We start from the raw sequence: 15,554 nt of genomic DNA, 5'->3' as shown, positions 1-15,554 counted from the left end.
GAGAAATAAAGAAAATATGTACTTTTAAAAAATACTTTTAAAGGTGTAATTGTGGTTTGAATGCTGTGGTGCCCCCCCCCCCATCGAGGCAAAATGGCACTCGCCCGATGCCATATATGGATAATCCAGCCCAGCCAGTCTGCTGTGTTGCAGGGGGCCGGGGACCGGGTTCCAGGGGGCCGGGACGGGAACTTCAAGCCTATCGATCCGCGGGGCTCCCGGGAGCTCCGGGTCTCGCGCTGCCCTCCCTCTCCCTCTTAGCTGTTTCAGCCTCTTCTGTTATTGGCTTCTTGTTTTGTTTTGTTGCAGAGGGTCCAGCAGTTACAGTCCTGTCTTCCATGTTACCACTGTCTGCCATATTGATTAGCTTCACGCTGTTCAATCTAAACAACTAACCTGCATTCAAACTGCGTCCATCTGGCCGTCTGGAAGTTCTGGAGAAGTCCAGAATGGCCGCTTGTTGGTACGGCTGCCGGCCGCTGGCTTCCGGCCGCTGGCCGCTGGCCACTGGCCCATTCCGCGCGCACACATTGCTAAGATCTGGATGACAGTATATATCTATATATATCTATATATATGTATATATACAGTCGCCACAGAGGGCGCTAATGCAACCGTTTGGTTCCTGAGCCTCATAACACCCAAAGAAGTAAGCGACGGGAAGTCACATCGTGAGCTACAGTCAGACGGTTAGCATACAGAAAAAAGTTTGCATGCATACATGAAAAAAGTCCCATTTACTTCACATGTCATTCTCATGGTTTTGGATGTTATGTGTTTACAGCAGCGCCTGAATTGGACCAAAAAAGGTGCCAGTATGCTAATTCAGCAGTTGCATGACATGAGCATCACATGTGTCTTGGACATATTTATATTTATACACATATCTTGGTAATATATCCCACTTCAAATGTATTTTTGTATGCATTTCATTACATACAAATATAATATTGCATATATGCTACGATAAAACCAACTGAAAATGAAACAAGACTGCAGTCAGTTTAGCTGCAAAACAACTAGACCTAACCTACCTTGCCATTTAAAAAAAATCAACACAGAAAAATGTGCTGGGTTAGTGCTGTAATAATATCAGAGAAAGATTACATCAGAGAAAGATTACATCAGAGAAAGATTACATCAGAGAAAGATTACATACTTACAAGCATACAGAAGACTGATGCAAATAGACAGAGGCCAATATTGTCTTTATATAACTGACGACAGAGCTGTCTGTGCTTTTTGGAGGCAGTGGCAACAAAGCAATATTGACCTGTTGTTGTTGACAGTCATGATATAAGAAAACTAGCATTATGTAACTTTTTTCTCTCTATTGGCACCTGACCAGTAGTGTTGATTGAACATATTGGTGTTTGATTACCATGAATTTCTTCATGATTGACACTTTAACGGCCCTGTGCGCCATCAGATCAAGTGAAGAGGCATCACTCTGCTCACAATATAAATGTATTTATTTTTTTCTACACAATTAATATCCTTCCATTGTCGTTTTGCCCACAAAGTCCTGCATCAGAATGTAAGCCATTATATTCTTTACAATCTGCCTTTGCGGGGCAAAACGTCAGTAGAATGTTTTTAATATTGCAGAACACGTAATGACAAGAGGCTATTTAATTTAGACCAGAGTGACACCTCTTCACTTGATCTATGCAGCTTTGTTTTCGGATGCAGTTTGACTCCCTGTGTGAGCGGAGCTGCCTTCAGTCTGCAGGACGCTGTCTCCTTAAATGAAGCCCTGTCAAGTCTATGGCGCACTTTTTTCATACGGAGACTCTCTTCATTCAACTAAGGCGTACCAGGAGGTGGCGGTACGCAATAAGAAGTAAGGGTACTCATGTGGACAAAAATAAGAAGTGCTGGTACGCAATAAGAAGTAAGGGTACTCATGTGGACAAAAATAAGAAGTGCTGGTAGCAATAAGAAGTAAGGGTACTCATGTGGACAAAAATAAGAAGTGCTGGTACGCAATAAGAAGTAAGGGTACTCATGTGGACAAAAATAAGAAGTGCTGGTACGCAATAAGAAGTAAGGGTACTCATGTGGACAAAAATAAGAAGTGCTGGTACGCAATAAGAAGTAAGGGTACTCATGTGGACAAAAAACAGAAGTGCCGGTACTCAGTACCGGTGACTACCGGCCCATTTCAGGCACTAGTTTACAGGACAGTTGCAACCTGCTATCATTGCCTCGCGTAAAATTTGGCACGGCAAAACAGCCGGGCGAGCATGACATCTATTGGTTGCCATGGTGACGACTGCTTCCAATTCATCCGGTAGAGTGGTGAGGGCGTCCCACAGTTTGTCAAAGTATTTCTACCCTCCACCTTCATTAGAAGGTCCTCCACAGTTGCGAGTGTAACTTGATTTGGAGTGACACTTGGTGGTGAAGTGGTAGTGGTAGAGGCTAGTTGGTTTGGGACTGGGCCAAGGCCACCATGGAGAGCAACAAACACAAAGAAAAGGGTGGTGCTGAAAAAATATGTGATAAACAGCTGAAGTCATCATTGGAGAGAGCCCTCATTGTGTCCTCCATCTCAGTATTCCACTTACACTATACTGAACAAAAATATGTTCCATATTCCATGTTTCCTGAGTTAAAATATCATATATAATAATATAATATTAATTTTCCATAAAAAGCTTATTTTTCTCAAATCTTCTGTACAAGTTTGTTTACATCCTTGTTACTGAGCATTTCTCCTTTGCCCAGAATTTCTCTCAAATGATTTTCTCATATGAACTGTAACCAAGTAAAATCTTGAAAATTGTTGCAGGTCAGTTTAGAATAATATCATATTGTGGCGGACTCTATAGACATTATTCACCATAATCTGTGGTTTGGGTATGTTTAACACACAGTTATATTGTGTGCTTCTCAGGGTTAAGGAGACACGGTCCCTTTAAGAAAGTCTGGTTTTCTGAGTCTGACGTCAGCTTGACGTATGTTGTGTTTTTGCTCTGTGGGTAAAAAATAAATGACACACGAGTTGGTGTAGTCAACGAGAGAAGTTGTCTGTCTCAACTTTCCTGCCACTTCTACAACTCTGTGTATTGTACATAGTGTTCTTTGGATATTTATTATTATTCTCTCTTATCTCTACTTTTTTTATACCTTGTGTTTCTTGATAAATGGCATTCAGAGTGGAAGGCAAAGGAAGAATTTCATTGTACGGGGAAACCTGTTTTTAACTGTGCATATGACAATAAACGCTTTGACTTGACTTGACTTATACCATTGGAGAAGGAACTCTCTGCTGTACTGGATTCTCGTGGTTTGTTTGTTTGGCGATTCTTGGAGACACATGGTGAAGTGAAATAAAGTCCACAGAATGAAAAAGATTGACGCATCCATCGTTCATTCCTTCACTCCACTTCCCATGCGTTTTGGGATCAACGGGATTAGTTGCAGATCACAAGTAACGACAAAAAACTTGCGCAAACAAACACACAAACACAGTGTTGCACCTGCTGTTCGCCGCATGCGCAGCGCCCCTTAACTCGCACCTTCAGCAAGCACACAAATTATAATAATAATAATTAATAATTGTAATAAATATAAGATGTTGATTTTATATGGTATATTGATCTTTTCCACTAAAACGATTGTGACTGTAAAAAAGAATTATGTCAACAATTGTATTTTTTTTTAAATTTTATTTATTTTGTTTTACATATTTTTTATCTAGTTTATTATTTTTTTGTAATTTAATCTTCTTATATTTTAGCTAATTTAATTGTATTTGTTTATTTTTTTTTTTACATATTCTTTTCTTTTTTCTTTTTGTATTTTATTTTTCTTATTTAAGTTTTATTCTCCTTTTATTTTTTTCATTTTTTTTACATTTTCTTATCTTTATTTTTATTTTTGTATTTTAGTTTTTCTTATTGAATTTTAATTTTCTTATTTTTCTTGAATATATTTTATTATCTAATTTTATTTATTTTATTTAGTTTTTTTATTTTATGTTATTTATTTCAATACGTTTTTTTCTTTTTATTTAATTTAATTTTATAAGCAATTCTTCTTATTTTTACTATCTCACTTTATTTTTTATTTAATTTCATTTATTCATTCTTTATTATTTTATATTTAATAAATAATATAAATTAATATTAATTTCTTTCCAAAACGGAACAAACCTTTTTTCGCCCAGCGGAACCTTTCATCCCTGACGTCACTTCAGGTCGGAGCCTTTTTACCCCAACACTCTCCATGTGTTTTCCCACAACATGGGGCGAGTTTAGTTTCCTGTTCGCTTTCCATTACTTTTAAAAAATCGTATAATTCAATAGAATTAACGTCAAAATTCACGTTAAAACGATGCCGGTTGGCGGGAAACTCGGTGGCAGCTCTTTATTCTCCGGGTTCAGGGTTCTCGGGCTCCACTCCAATCACCTGCCGCACGCGCTCCGGTACCACAAGAAGCACCGCGAGTTCTACGTGGTGACAGCGGTCGGTAAATGTTTTCACACATACAATGTAAGTCTCATTTTTACTATTTCTCTTAACGTACATAAACCAAAAAACGCTTTATTTTTCAGGTATTTTGTCATATTTTTCCGAGGTTGTGTTAAAAATGTAGCAAAACAAAACCTCGGCTAAAAATTCGGCTTAAAGTACTGGTCACCAGGGTTCATTGAAAAGGCCTATCTATTTCCGACGCCGCCTTGCATAGCGGCAAACGTAACTCGCGTCGTCGGAGCGACTATTAAATCTAAAATGTAATATTCACAATTGATATTTTTGTTAGTTATGTGTATGCCGCATAGAAAAGGGATTATTGTTGATTCGAGGCAGCGCAATGGTCACGCTCGAGACATCGAGGAACGAGTGCCGGTAAGCAAAAGAGCAATAAATTGACAGATTTTGTAAAGGAGTCTGGTTTACTGTTATTTTCATTTAGCAAATGTGCCAGATCGGCTCGCTTGCGCGACTAGCCGCAGATGTTTTCACTTTAACATTAAAAATATAAAATTTTGAAGATTGAAATTTAAATATAAGTTTATGAAGTCGTTGACAAAATGGCGACTTTCATATTTGAGTCGTTAAATATGAAAATTATCGCGATTTTAGAGAGAGAAACGCGTCGGAAAAAGATTGTTTTTAGCCCCCCAAGGTTGAGCGTGTTGCGTTCAAAGACTGTCGGAGTCGGAAGACGCGTTCAAATATAGCCGGGAAATCTGAAGATTCTTTTCTTGTTTGTTTGTTTTATTTCCTGTTTGATCTTAACGACAGGAATTAGAAATAGTCTATTAATACAAAAAATAATTTAAAAAATGATAATTTTAATGGGTAAGTGGGAATTTTCTCATACCTGAGTTTGAAATTAAGGAAAAAAAGAAAAATGCGAAATGCGACAGAATTTATATATGAAAACAAAGTTATTTGTTGTTATTGTTATTTACCTTTAAAAAAAACAAAACATTTTCAATTATTTTGTTATTTATTTGTTATTATTTATTTATTGATATTATTTTTTTTTTAGGTTAACAAATTGGGAATCACCGCCGTCAGTAAGTATTTGAATTGAAATCAAATAGTGCATGCTACTTTACAATGGCAGTCTATGGGGATTCTATTAGCATGCTTGTTTAGAATGAGAGTCTGTGGGGATTCTGTTAGCATGCTAGGCTAAAATGAGAGTCTATGGGGATTCTATTAGCATGCTAGTTTAGAATGAGATTCTATTGGGATTCTGTTAGCATGCTAGGCTAAAATGAGAGTTGGCTGATGTTGTGATGTCATCGTTGCTAGGTAACAGTCTATCGGAGGACATTTCCTGTCTGGCGGCGGACAGAATGTTGGTGTTTGTCGCGGCAGGAAGTGAGATCAGTGCCTTCGCCAGGAACAAAGAGGTACTGCAGCATTTTTTTCCTGTATTGTTTTTTTATTATTTATTTTATCTTTTTTCTTTCTGTTTCTTTTCTTAGAGATTTCAAAAGCAAACGTTTGCACAACATTTCTTATCATCTGTTACTCAGATGTCATATTTAGATTGTATTTAGTGGTTCTGAACAGTGTTTTCCTTTTAAACCTTTTTTAAATTTGTCTTTCTTGCTAACAAAGCTGAGACCAGCTCCCTTAATGGGATTTTAGGGTATAGGATGGGCTGTCCACCAGAATACTTCTACACAGTTTGGGATACATGGTTCATTTATGGATGACATTAGAGTCCAATTCTTGAAGTTTCAGAGAAAATATAAATCATTACACTACCATCACAGTTTGGGAAAAGACAGAATTTGAAATATTGAGTTTTTCTTGTCCAATTTCTCCATTGACCTCCAGTAAATGATGGACAGGAAAACCCCACTGAAACTGCACCTTGTGGATTTTCAATTATAGTGACTGGAAAGGGATGATTCAATTTTCTCTGAAACTTCAAGAACTGGACTCTAATGTCATCTATAAATGAACCATGTATCCCAGACTGTGTAGAAACCCCAGGGCCGGACTGGGAAAATCATTCAGGCCGGGAAATATAGCGCGAAATATAGCTCCAGTCAGGCCACTTTTTAAGCAGGGGGTCTAAGGGTCCCCCACCAGGAAAATTTTAGTTACAAAGACTTCATTTCCTACTATTGCGCATGCGCACATTGCGATGACGATGCTAAAACGATGTATCGTGCAGCCCTAGGTGGAGGCATTTCTTGCATGTAGCTCCACTTTGGTTTAATGGTCATTTGCGCAGTTGGACTAACCGGCTGCGATGACGCAATTCAAACAGTCGTTAACCGTTAAGGTTAATCGACGTGATACATAACAAACAATAAATCGATCATCAATTTTTGTTGGACATCCCTACTACTCAATCATGACTTATGGCCCATTGGTAGTCTGTCACAGTGTGTGTCTGCTGAGACCCTGCCTTCTGCCTGGAGCTTGTTATTTCTGAATTTTCAGGACGTTTCTGGGTGTCGACCTTTTGTCAGCAGGTGTGTCCTGCAACCAAAACCAAAACACTGCTGAATTCTTTTATATCTAAAAGTCTCACTGGCTGCGGTAGTGGTCCGAACTCTAAAATAGAGCAACTGGTCAGAGCTAGCGTGTATCGTGAGCTGGCAGCTAGCTACCATTAGCGTAGCTTCTTTGAAGTAGAAAAGCTGATAGCTAAGCTAACAGCAGCTGCCTGTCCAACAGAAAACAGGCCGACTCTGCGTCGCTCATCCTCATCCTCTCCTTCAATACTCTCCAACAGGTGAAGGCAACAGATTCACTCTGGTTTTGGAATGAGCCTTGTCTGCTTGGTGTTTAGCCTCACTGTACTTTTTTTTTTTTTTACTGGTTTTTCCAATCTGGCAACCGCAGGGAGGAGGGGTCAACTTTTTCAACGATGGGTCAACGATTTTATACTCAATATCTAGGGTAATCTTTTAGCATGGCAGATGGGGCACAACTTTATTCTAGGCGACCCAAGAAACATGCAGTGCAAGGAAAGATGATGGGCGCAGTCGTAGCGCTTCTGCTGCTAGCATCCGCCATGACACCCACTAAAATGATGAACAACTGCTGTGTGCGGGCGCAGAAAATGGCAACATGGAAATGTCTCAAATTATACTCAGCGAGCTGCGAGATTTTCGGCGTGACACCAAAGAACAGCTCAAAGACATCATGGAAGACATTAAGACAACCAACAAGAGACTAGATGAAGCTGAGACAAGAATTCAAGAGACAGTCTAGCGAGGACGTCATGACCGAGATGCTAAAGCTACAAGTCCAACTCGAAGAGAGAATAACGGACCAGGAGGGGCGTTCCAGGCGTGAGAACATTAGAATATACAGGCTTACTGGAGGAGCCGAAGAAAATTGCTCTTCCACGATTTCCTTCGTGGAAGGCATGTTAAAAGAAAAACTTGGACTACTACCCTCCACAGTTCTCCAGATTCAGAGAGTGCACCGCGCCCTCGCTCCCCGGCCCGAGAGAGAGGGAGCCCCCCCGAGGTCTGTAGTGGTGAAGTTTCTCAGTTACAGAATGAAGGACGAAATTCTTAAACTAATGTGGCAAAAGAAAGGTTTCCCCTGGCAGGATAAGAGAGTCAACATTGATCACAACTATGCTCCGTATGTCCTCAGAAAGCACAAGGAATATACAGAAGCAAAGAGTGAGGGAATATTGATCTGTGAGGGAGACTTGAATGTAAGGTTAAACCCTAGACTAGACTCCTCAGGCCTTAATCCCACACAGTCAAAGCCTATATGTAGAAAAATTAACACTCAACACACAAAGAAATGGGCATTATAGATGTATGGAGGGATTACTATCCTACTAGCCGAAGTGGGAAGTAAATCAATGAAACTTTTATCTTATAGATTACGTAAAGAACAAGCAGACAATATATAAAATCAGAAATCCTCAAACAAAAATTGAGTTTTGAGGTTTTCTACAAGAACTTGTATTTACAGCCAAACAGATAACGATGCTCAGATAGAGGCATTTCTCAACACTTTGAATTTACCCACAATCACTGAGGAACAGAATGAGAGCTTAATATTAGAAATATCTGCTGAGGAGTTAAAAACAGCTGTTTCCAGACTAAAGGCAAATAAATCCCTGGGCACGGATGGCTTGATTGGAAAACAAACACAATGTTCTGAGCCTCTGGGACTCCCACTCATCCCTCACTGTTGGCACTAACAAAAATATGTAAATATATGTAAAAATATGTAACACTTTATTAACATGTTGGTTTTGATTGGCTATCACCTGGGCTACAGCTGGGTATTCACGCGTGTGGGAAATTAATGAATCAGGTTAAATTACCGTGGCAGATTCTGTTAGCGCAGAGTTTCATGGAAGAGCCGCTTCATCTGTTGGTGGGTGATGTTCACGCAGAACGGAAGACGGGACGCTGTCGATTGAGCCGAGGTCAAAGGTCATGTTCTACAATGTGACTGATCTTCATATTTTACCTTCAAAGAAAAAACTAAATAAATACATGAAAATGAATACATTAAAAAAAAAAAGCATATGGAGGCACTTTCAGTTTGACCTTTCCGATATCTGAGAAGATCATGGTCATTTATTTTTTCTTTGAACCTTGAAGACCTTTGGACCCCGATGCCATCCATAGGTGAAGCTCCCATTCCTCACTGTGCTCTTTCTGACACTGAATCATCCCTCACCCTGAAATCCACTGAGATTCCATTGAGATGTTATCAGCTTTTGAATGTCAAATAATGTTCAAAACCTCCAGCTACAACCTAAATATGAGACCTGAGATATGAAATGTTGATATATATCAAATATTGTCACCCCTTGCACCCCGTTTTTCATTTATTTGAATTTTGTAACTTAACTAAAAATATATAGAATTTTCTCATTACTTTTAGTGTAATAGAAAACATTGTATGGGTCTCACACAAAACAAATAAAATTTCTTTTTAAAATAAATTTGTAACCCAACAAATTGTGCTAAAACTCAAGGAGTGTACAAACTTTTTCACAACACTGTCCATACAGGAAAACAACAATAAAAGTCTGGGAGGGAAATTACTGGTAAAATTGAAATGTATAAAAATTTTCTGCTTATATCTTTCAACTTTTTTAGGGGTTTCCCTCCCAGACTTTTATTTTGTTGTTGTTCACTTCCTGTGTGGACAGGAAGTGAAGCTGTACTTTTTCTTGCTTTTTAGATTTTTTTTTTGTATTTTTTTCCATTCATTTTTTTGTATTTTCCATTTTGTTTCATTTGTCAGTTTTTTTTATTTCATTTTTTGTCCTTTTAATTTAAAAAACAAATTTAGTTTTTATCTTTTCTTTTTTTTTGTTTTTTTTCAAAATTAAAAATTTTTCTTTTTTTATCCTTAATTTGTATTTTTATTTTTTAAATTTTGTATTTATTTTCTTAATTTTATATATTGATTTCCCTCCCAGACTTTTATTTTGTTGTGTTTTGTGTGTGTACAGGAAGTGAGGCGGTACTCGGCTCACAGACAGGAAGTGCGTCTTCTTCTTCCCCTGGGAGATCAGCTGGTGTCCGTCGACGCCGGCGGTGACCTCATCGTCTGGGACACACAGGGCGGCGGTGAGGTCACCTCCTGTTTCCTTATCTCCTTTCCTTCTTTCTTTCCCTTCTGTTTTTCTTTCTTATTTTTTTATTTCCTTCCTTTGTTTCCTTTGGCTGACTGCCTGCCTGACTGACTGGCTGACTGACTGGCTGGCTGACTGACTGACTGACTGGCTGACTGACTGACTGCCTGACTGACTGCCTGACTGACTGGCTGGCTGCCTGACTGACTGCCTGACTGACTGGCTGGCTGCCTGACTGACTGCCTGACTGACTGGCTGGCTGACTGACTGCCTGGCTGACTGACTGACTGCCTGACTGACTGCCTGACTGACTGGCTGGCTGCCTGACTGACTGCCTGACTGACTGGCTGGCTGCCTGACTGACTGACTGGCTGGCTGACTGACTGGCTGGCTGACTGACTGCCTGCCTGACTGACTGACTGCCTGGCTGACTGACTGACTGCCTGCCTGACTGACTGACTGCCTGCCTGACTGGCTGGCTGGCTGACTGCCTGACTGACTGGCTGGCTGCCTGACTGACTGACTGCCTGCCTGACTGACTGGCTGGCTGACTGACTGACTGCCTGCCTGACTGACTGACTGCCTGGCTGACTGACTGACTGCCTGCCTGACTGACTGACTGCCTGGCTGACTGACTGACTGACTGCCTGCCTGACTGGCTGGCTGGCTGACTGCCTGACTGACTGACTGACTGCCTGCCTGACTGACTGGTCTGCATACCGTGAGTACACAGTGTACTCTACACTTGTTTTGAATTGCGAATGAATGCTTATTCTCCTGAGTTTTTTCCAGGTTTGAGTTTTGAATTGACTGTTTTTTCTTTTGAATGAACTGAACTGTACTGATTGTTGGGGAAATTGTGTATGGACTCCTTATTGAGTGGCGGACTGTTTGATCAGTTAAGTTTAAGCACATCTCACTCCTTCAGTTTTCATACATCTTTTGTACGGTTAATGTTGACCCTGTATAATATTTATAATATTTTGTCAGACTTGACTCCTTACTTGTTTCCTCCTTTATTTCCTTCCTTCTTTCTTTCCTTTTTCCCTTCTTCCTCCCCTCCTTCCTTCATTCATCTTTCTTCCCTTTCTTCCTTCCTTCATCTCTTTCATTCCATTTCTTTCTTTGTCTTTCTTTATTTCCCTCACTTCTTTTTCTTTCTTTCTTTCTTTCTTTCTTTCTTTCTTTCTTTCTTTCTTCCTCCCCTCCTTCCCTCTTTCCTTCCATTCTTTCCTTCCATTCTTTCCTACCTAAACCAATAAGGAGAATGTTTTTACCCATCATGCCTTGCTCTCTGTCAGATATTTACCTGCGGCTGCAGTTTGACCCACTGACCTTCGACCCGTCGGCCATCTTGCACCCCAGCACCTACCTCAACAAGGTACTGCTGGGAAGCTCCCAGGGTGCACTGCAGCTCTGGAACCTCAAGACCAGGTTAGCATCTTAGCATGTTAGCATTCCAATTGGTTTTCCCATTCATGTCATCGTCTATGCCTATGGTACACAATAGGTTTTTCCATTCACGTTAGCATCCATGCTAATTTAACACAATGTTTTTTTTTCTATTTATGTTAGCATCCAGGCTAATTATACACAATGTTTTTTTTCCTATTCACATTAGCATCCATGCTAACCACACATAATGGGTTTCAGTATCGCTGCTGGCGCTCCTGCTAAAGTTTTTGTTTTACTTTTCTTTTTAAAAGGAAACATATTTTTTAGAAAAAAAAATGCCCCCTTTTTTCATTGTTTATTTATTTATTTTATTAATATACATATATTTGTGTGTGTATATATTTATTTAATTTTAATTAATTAATTCATTATTATTATTATTTTTATTTTTTTATTTTATTTATTTATTTTTCTGGAAAGCTGATACACTTAATTATATTTCCTGTGTTTCTGTTTTTTTGTTATTTAATTTTTATGTTTTTTTATTAAATTTATTTGAATTATTTCTCCTACTAAGATTTGTATGGTATATGTAATTGTAAAAATCCCAGTGATTGTGGATGGAAATTATTATTTATCATCAAATCATCAAAGATAAAGCTAATTTATTGCTGAGAATGTATGTTGACATAAGTATTTGCTAATTCATTCATTCATTAGCTTAGCATTAGATTTTTAGCCCCGTGACATCAGGGGCTCTATGGATGTTATCGTCGGTCGGTTGGGCGGTTTTAATTAAACTAAATTTTTGCTATTCTACTCGCTGTGTCTAATTTTGAATATGAACATGTTTTATGAATAGTAATTATGTTTTTTCAGTAAGCTGCTGTTCAGCTTCCCTGGTTGGTCAGCAGGAGTCACTGTGCTGCAGCAGGTCAGTTCATGTTTCCATGGCAACATTACTTCAAAAATAGTCCTGTTAAAGAAGAATTTATACCAAATATTGACATGAATTTTTTTTAAATGAACTTAAATGTATTTATTTGAAAAGTTTACTATTTATTGTAAGAAATTGCAATTGATTGTAATTCATCAGTTTCTAAAAGTTAACTAGATTAAGTGTATTTTAATTACTTTGATTTAGTGTAAATTAGTAATTGTAGTGTAATTATAAAAATTTACTACAAAAAATAATGGGAATGAATTAATTTCAATAAATGTACAAAATTTTCCATGGATTTTTTTTCTAAAAATAAGTAGGAGTAAATTTATTAAATAGTTTTTTTTAAATAGTAAATTTTAAGTTTTTAAAAATGTAGTAATTTGTTAAAGATTTTTTTAAATTATCTTTCCGGTAATTACATTTAAATGTAAAAAATTGATTGAAAAGTTCATATATAGTTCATCCATAAGTTAGTATATATTGTTTAAAAAATAATTTAATAATTTTAATGAATTATATATTAATTTGTTATTGTAATTTATTTCACTTTTAAATAGTTTCTATAATGTATTGAATATTTTATTTATTTTCAGATAAATTGTAATAAATAGTTGCATTTGTATTTATTTTTTTCGTTTTTTTAATTAATTTCACTGACTTTGGACATTAATAGTTAAATGATATATAATACTACTGTTATATTTATTTTAGTAATAAAGTTTTTAATTTTAAATATTAAGAATTTAAATATTTTCAATTATAATTATTTGTTACATATTTTATTAGTGTCTTTTATTATTTTTAAATAGTAAAAAATATTTTTCCTTCCATTTGATTGCCTAACTGTATTTCTTTCCCCCTGAATGAATTATGCTAATGATTTCATTACCCATATTTTCAATTATATTTATTGTTACATATTCTATTATTGTTTTATAATTTCTAGTATTATACATTTTTAATAAAAATAGTTTTCCTTCCATTTGATTGGATAAATGCATTTTTCCCCCTGAACAAATTATGCTAATTACCTTATATATATTTTGTTATTGTTTCATAATTTCTCTTATTATAGTTCTTTAATAGTTCTACACTTTTTCCTGCCACTTGACTGGCTAACTGTATTTTTTTTCCCCCGTGAATAAATTATGTTAATAACCTCATTACCCAGAGTCCCGCGGCGGACATAGTGGGCGTCGGCACGGCGACCGGCCGCATCATCATCCACAATATCAGAGTGGATGAGACGCTGATGAGCTTCACACAGGACTGGGGACCAATCAGCTCGCTTGCTTTCCGGACAGGTGATTCGCTCTCTCTCTCTCCTATTCATTCTCTATGGAACTCGCCCTTTGTTCGGTCCTATTTAACTACTGTTTGTCTTTCCCATTCATTATCAGTTCAGTTATATCAGATTGATTGGCTGACTTTTTGTCAAGAGACAATCCCCATTTTCTTCTATGCTTTTCCATCGAGATCCTAGAGCAAGAGCACTGTCTATGGAAAGCACAAAATATGGAATCAAGCCTTTACTGGGGACAAAACGAGAACAAAAACAAGAAAAATGGAAGAAAATTCACCATCCATCCCTAAGGACTCGTCTCACCAACCAAAAAGGATCATCCAACAAAATAAGCCCGTCAACAAACCAAAACCCCCGTCCCAGCCCAAAGGAACAGTCAGCAGGTTGTTTTTTTGGTAATTTAGTGTTTTTTATTTTAAAGTTTAAATTTCCCTTTTAAGGGGGTGATTACATACATGAGGGCATACGAAATAATACAGATTACTTTTCACCCCCTATCACCCACCATCCCGCCCTCCATGGGACACACAAAACAGAGCGATCGGGTCCTAAAATATAAATAAAAATAGCAATATCCAGTTAAATGTTAAATTAGTCAGAGTTAGAATATTGAATGCATACAAAGTAAAATTGCTATTGTAAAAATAAAGGGGAAAAATAAACAAAAAGAAAACACAAGTACACTTTAAATTCATGTCAATAGCAAACATTTAACATCCTCTGCAGCATTCCTCCACATGCCAGTGTTTGTGTTTCAGCATCGTTAACCCTTGCTGATGACAACTCCAAGTATATCATGTCAAGGAGAGCTTGTAACCAATGTTTTAATGAAAGTAGTTGGGGAGGTAGCCAACGTAGAACTATGATTTATTTTTGCTGCTGTCATGCCGGCCAACCAAAGTTTGCTCTCTCTCTCTCTCTGAGATCTCGAACCTGGAGTCGTCGCTCAGCAGGAGAACAGGGTCTAAAGGGAAGTTAGACACCTTGTTCACTACCTCGACCCAGAACCTCCGCACATCTGGACACTCCCATAAGACATGCATCAGAGTGCCCAAAATCCCCAAGTTTCTTTTACGTGGAGTTAAACATGTTCTGTGACAAATTTTATAGTGAATTAACTGATGATTTGGGTTTTTAGATGCACCAAAAACATTATCCCATATATTTCTGCAGGGGGATGTGCCATGAGGCTGTCATAAATGTAAGAGACTATCCCCTTGTGTGGTGCTCTCTCTATCAAAGACACTATAGGGTGGCTAACTAAATCTGATCCCCAGGGAACCTTGTATGACCTAAGAGCCGATCTCAGCCTGAAGTAGAACAATAACACATTTCTTGGAATACCAAAGCGAGATATCAAGTCTGGGAAGTCAAGAATTGATTGTTGACTTGAGACATCGTCCAATATTCTTATGCCTTTTTGGGCCCATGATTCCAAAGTGAAGGATTTGCCACCTGACAGCAGATTTAAGTTATGCCAAATAGGTGAATGTTTGTGCCATTTTGACTTGAAGCCCAAGTATCCATGGTTTGTATTGTGTAGGATATTATTGGTCCATATTGTAAAGTGCATTTCCTATGATTTAGGCCAGAGAAGGCCACATCCCGGAGCCTTAATGGTGAAACCAGTTCTTGTTCTAAATATTTCCAAGGAGAATGCATCTCTGTGCCAAACCAGTAGTATAAGGAGCGCAACACAAAAGACCAATGATATAACTTAAAATTTGGACAGGCCCACCCGCCTTGAGACTTATCTCTTTGTAGAGTTGACCACTTAATGCGAGGTTGCTTTCCATTCCTAACAAAATCCCTTAACAATGAATCAAGCTTCTTCCAATAATTTACTGGGGGTGACAATGGTA

General features: G+C 37.9%; 1 protein-coding gene across 1 annotated transcript in view; it reads left to right on the top strand.

Annotated features, from left to right (window-relative positions):
- Positions 1 to 4,247: 4,247 nt before the first annotated feature.
- wdr36 (WD repeat domain 36) overlaps positions 4,248 to 15,554 on the top strand; it is a 38,335-nt gene continuing 27,028 nt past the window's right edge. Inside the window, exons 1-7 of the mRNA XM_071926402.2 lie at positions 4,248 to 4,500; positions 5,507 to 5,534; positions 5,776 to 5,876; positions 9,929 to 10,046; positions 11,353 to 11,485; positions 12,326 to 12,380; positions 13,561 to 13,693. Coding sequence (XP_071782503.2) covers positions 4,342 to 4,500; positions 5,507 to 5,534; positions 5,776 to 5,876; positions 9,929 to 10,046; positions 11,353 to 11,485; positions 12,326 to 12,380; positions 13,561 to 13,693 — 727 coding nt within the window. The 5' untranslated portion in view covers positions 4,248 to 4,341. The remainder of the gene's footprint in view (positions 4,501 to 5,506; positions 5,535 to 5,775; positions 5,877 to 9,928; positions 10,047 to 11,352; positions 11,486 to 12,325; positions 12,381 to 13,560; positions 13,694 to 15,554) is intronic.

This window comes from Centroberyx gerrardi, chromosome 2 (genome assembly GCF_048128805.1).
Source record: "Centroberyx gerrardi isolate f3 chromosome 2, fCenGer3.hap1.cur.20231027, whole genome shotgun sequence".
Classification (NCBI taxonomy): Eukaryota; Metazoa; Chordata; class Actinopteri; order Beryciformes; family Berycidae; genus Centroberyx; species Centroberyx gerrardi.
This window is presented reverse-complemented; position numbering and strand designations above follow the sequence as displayed.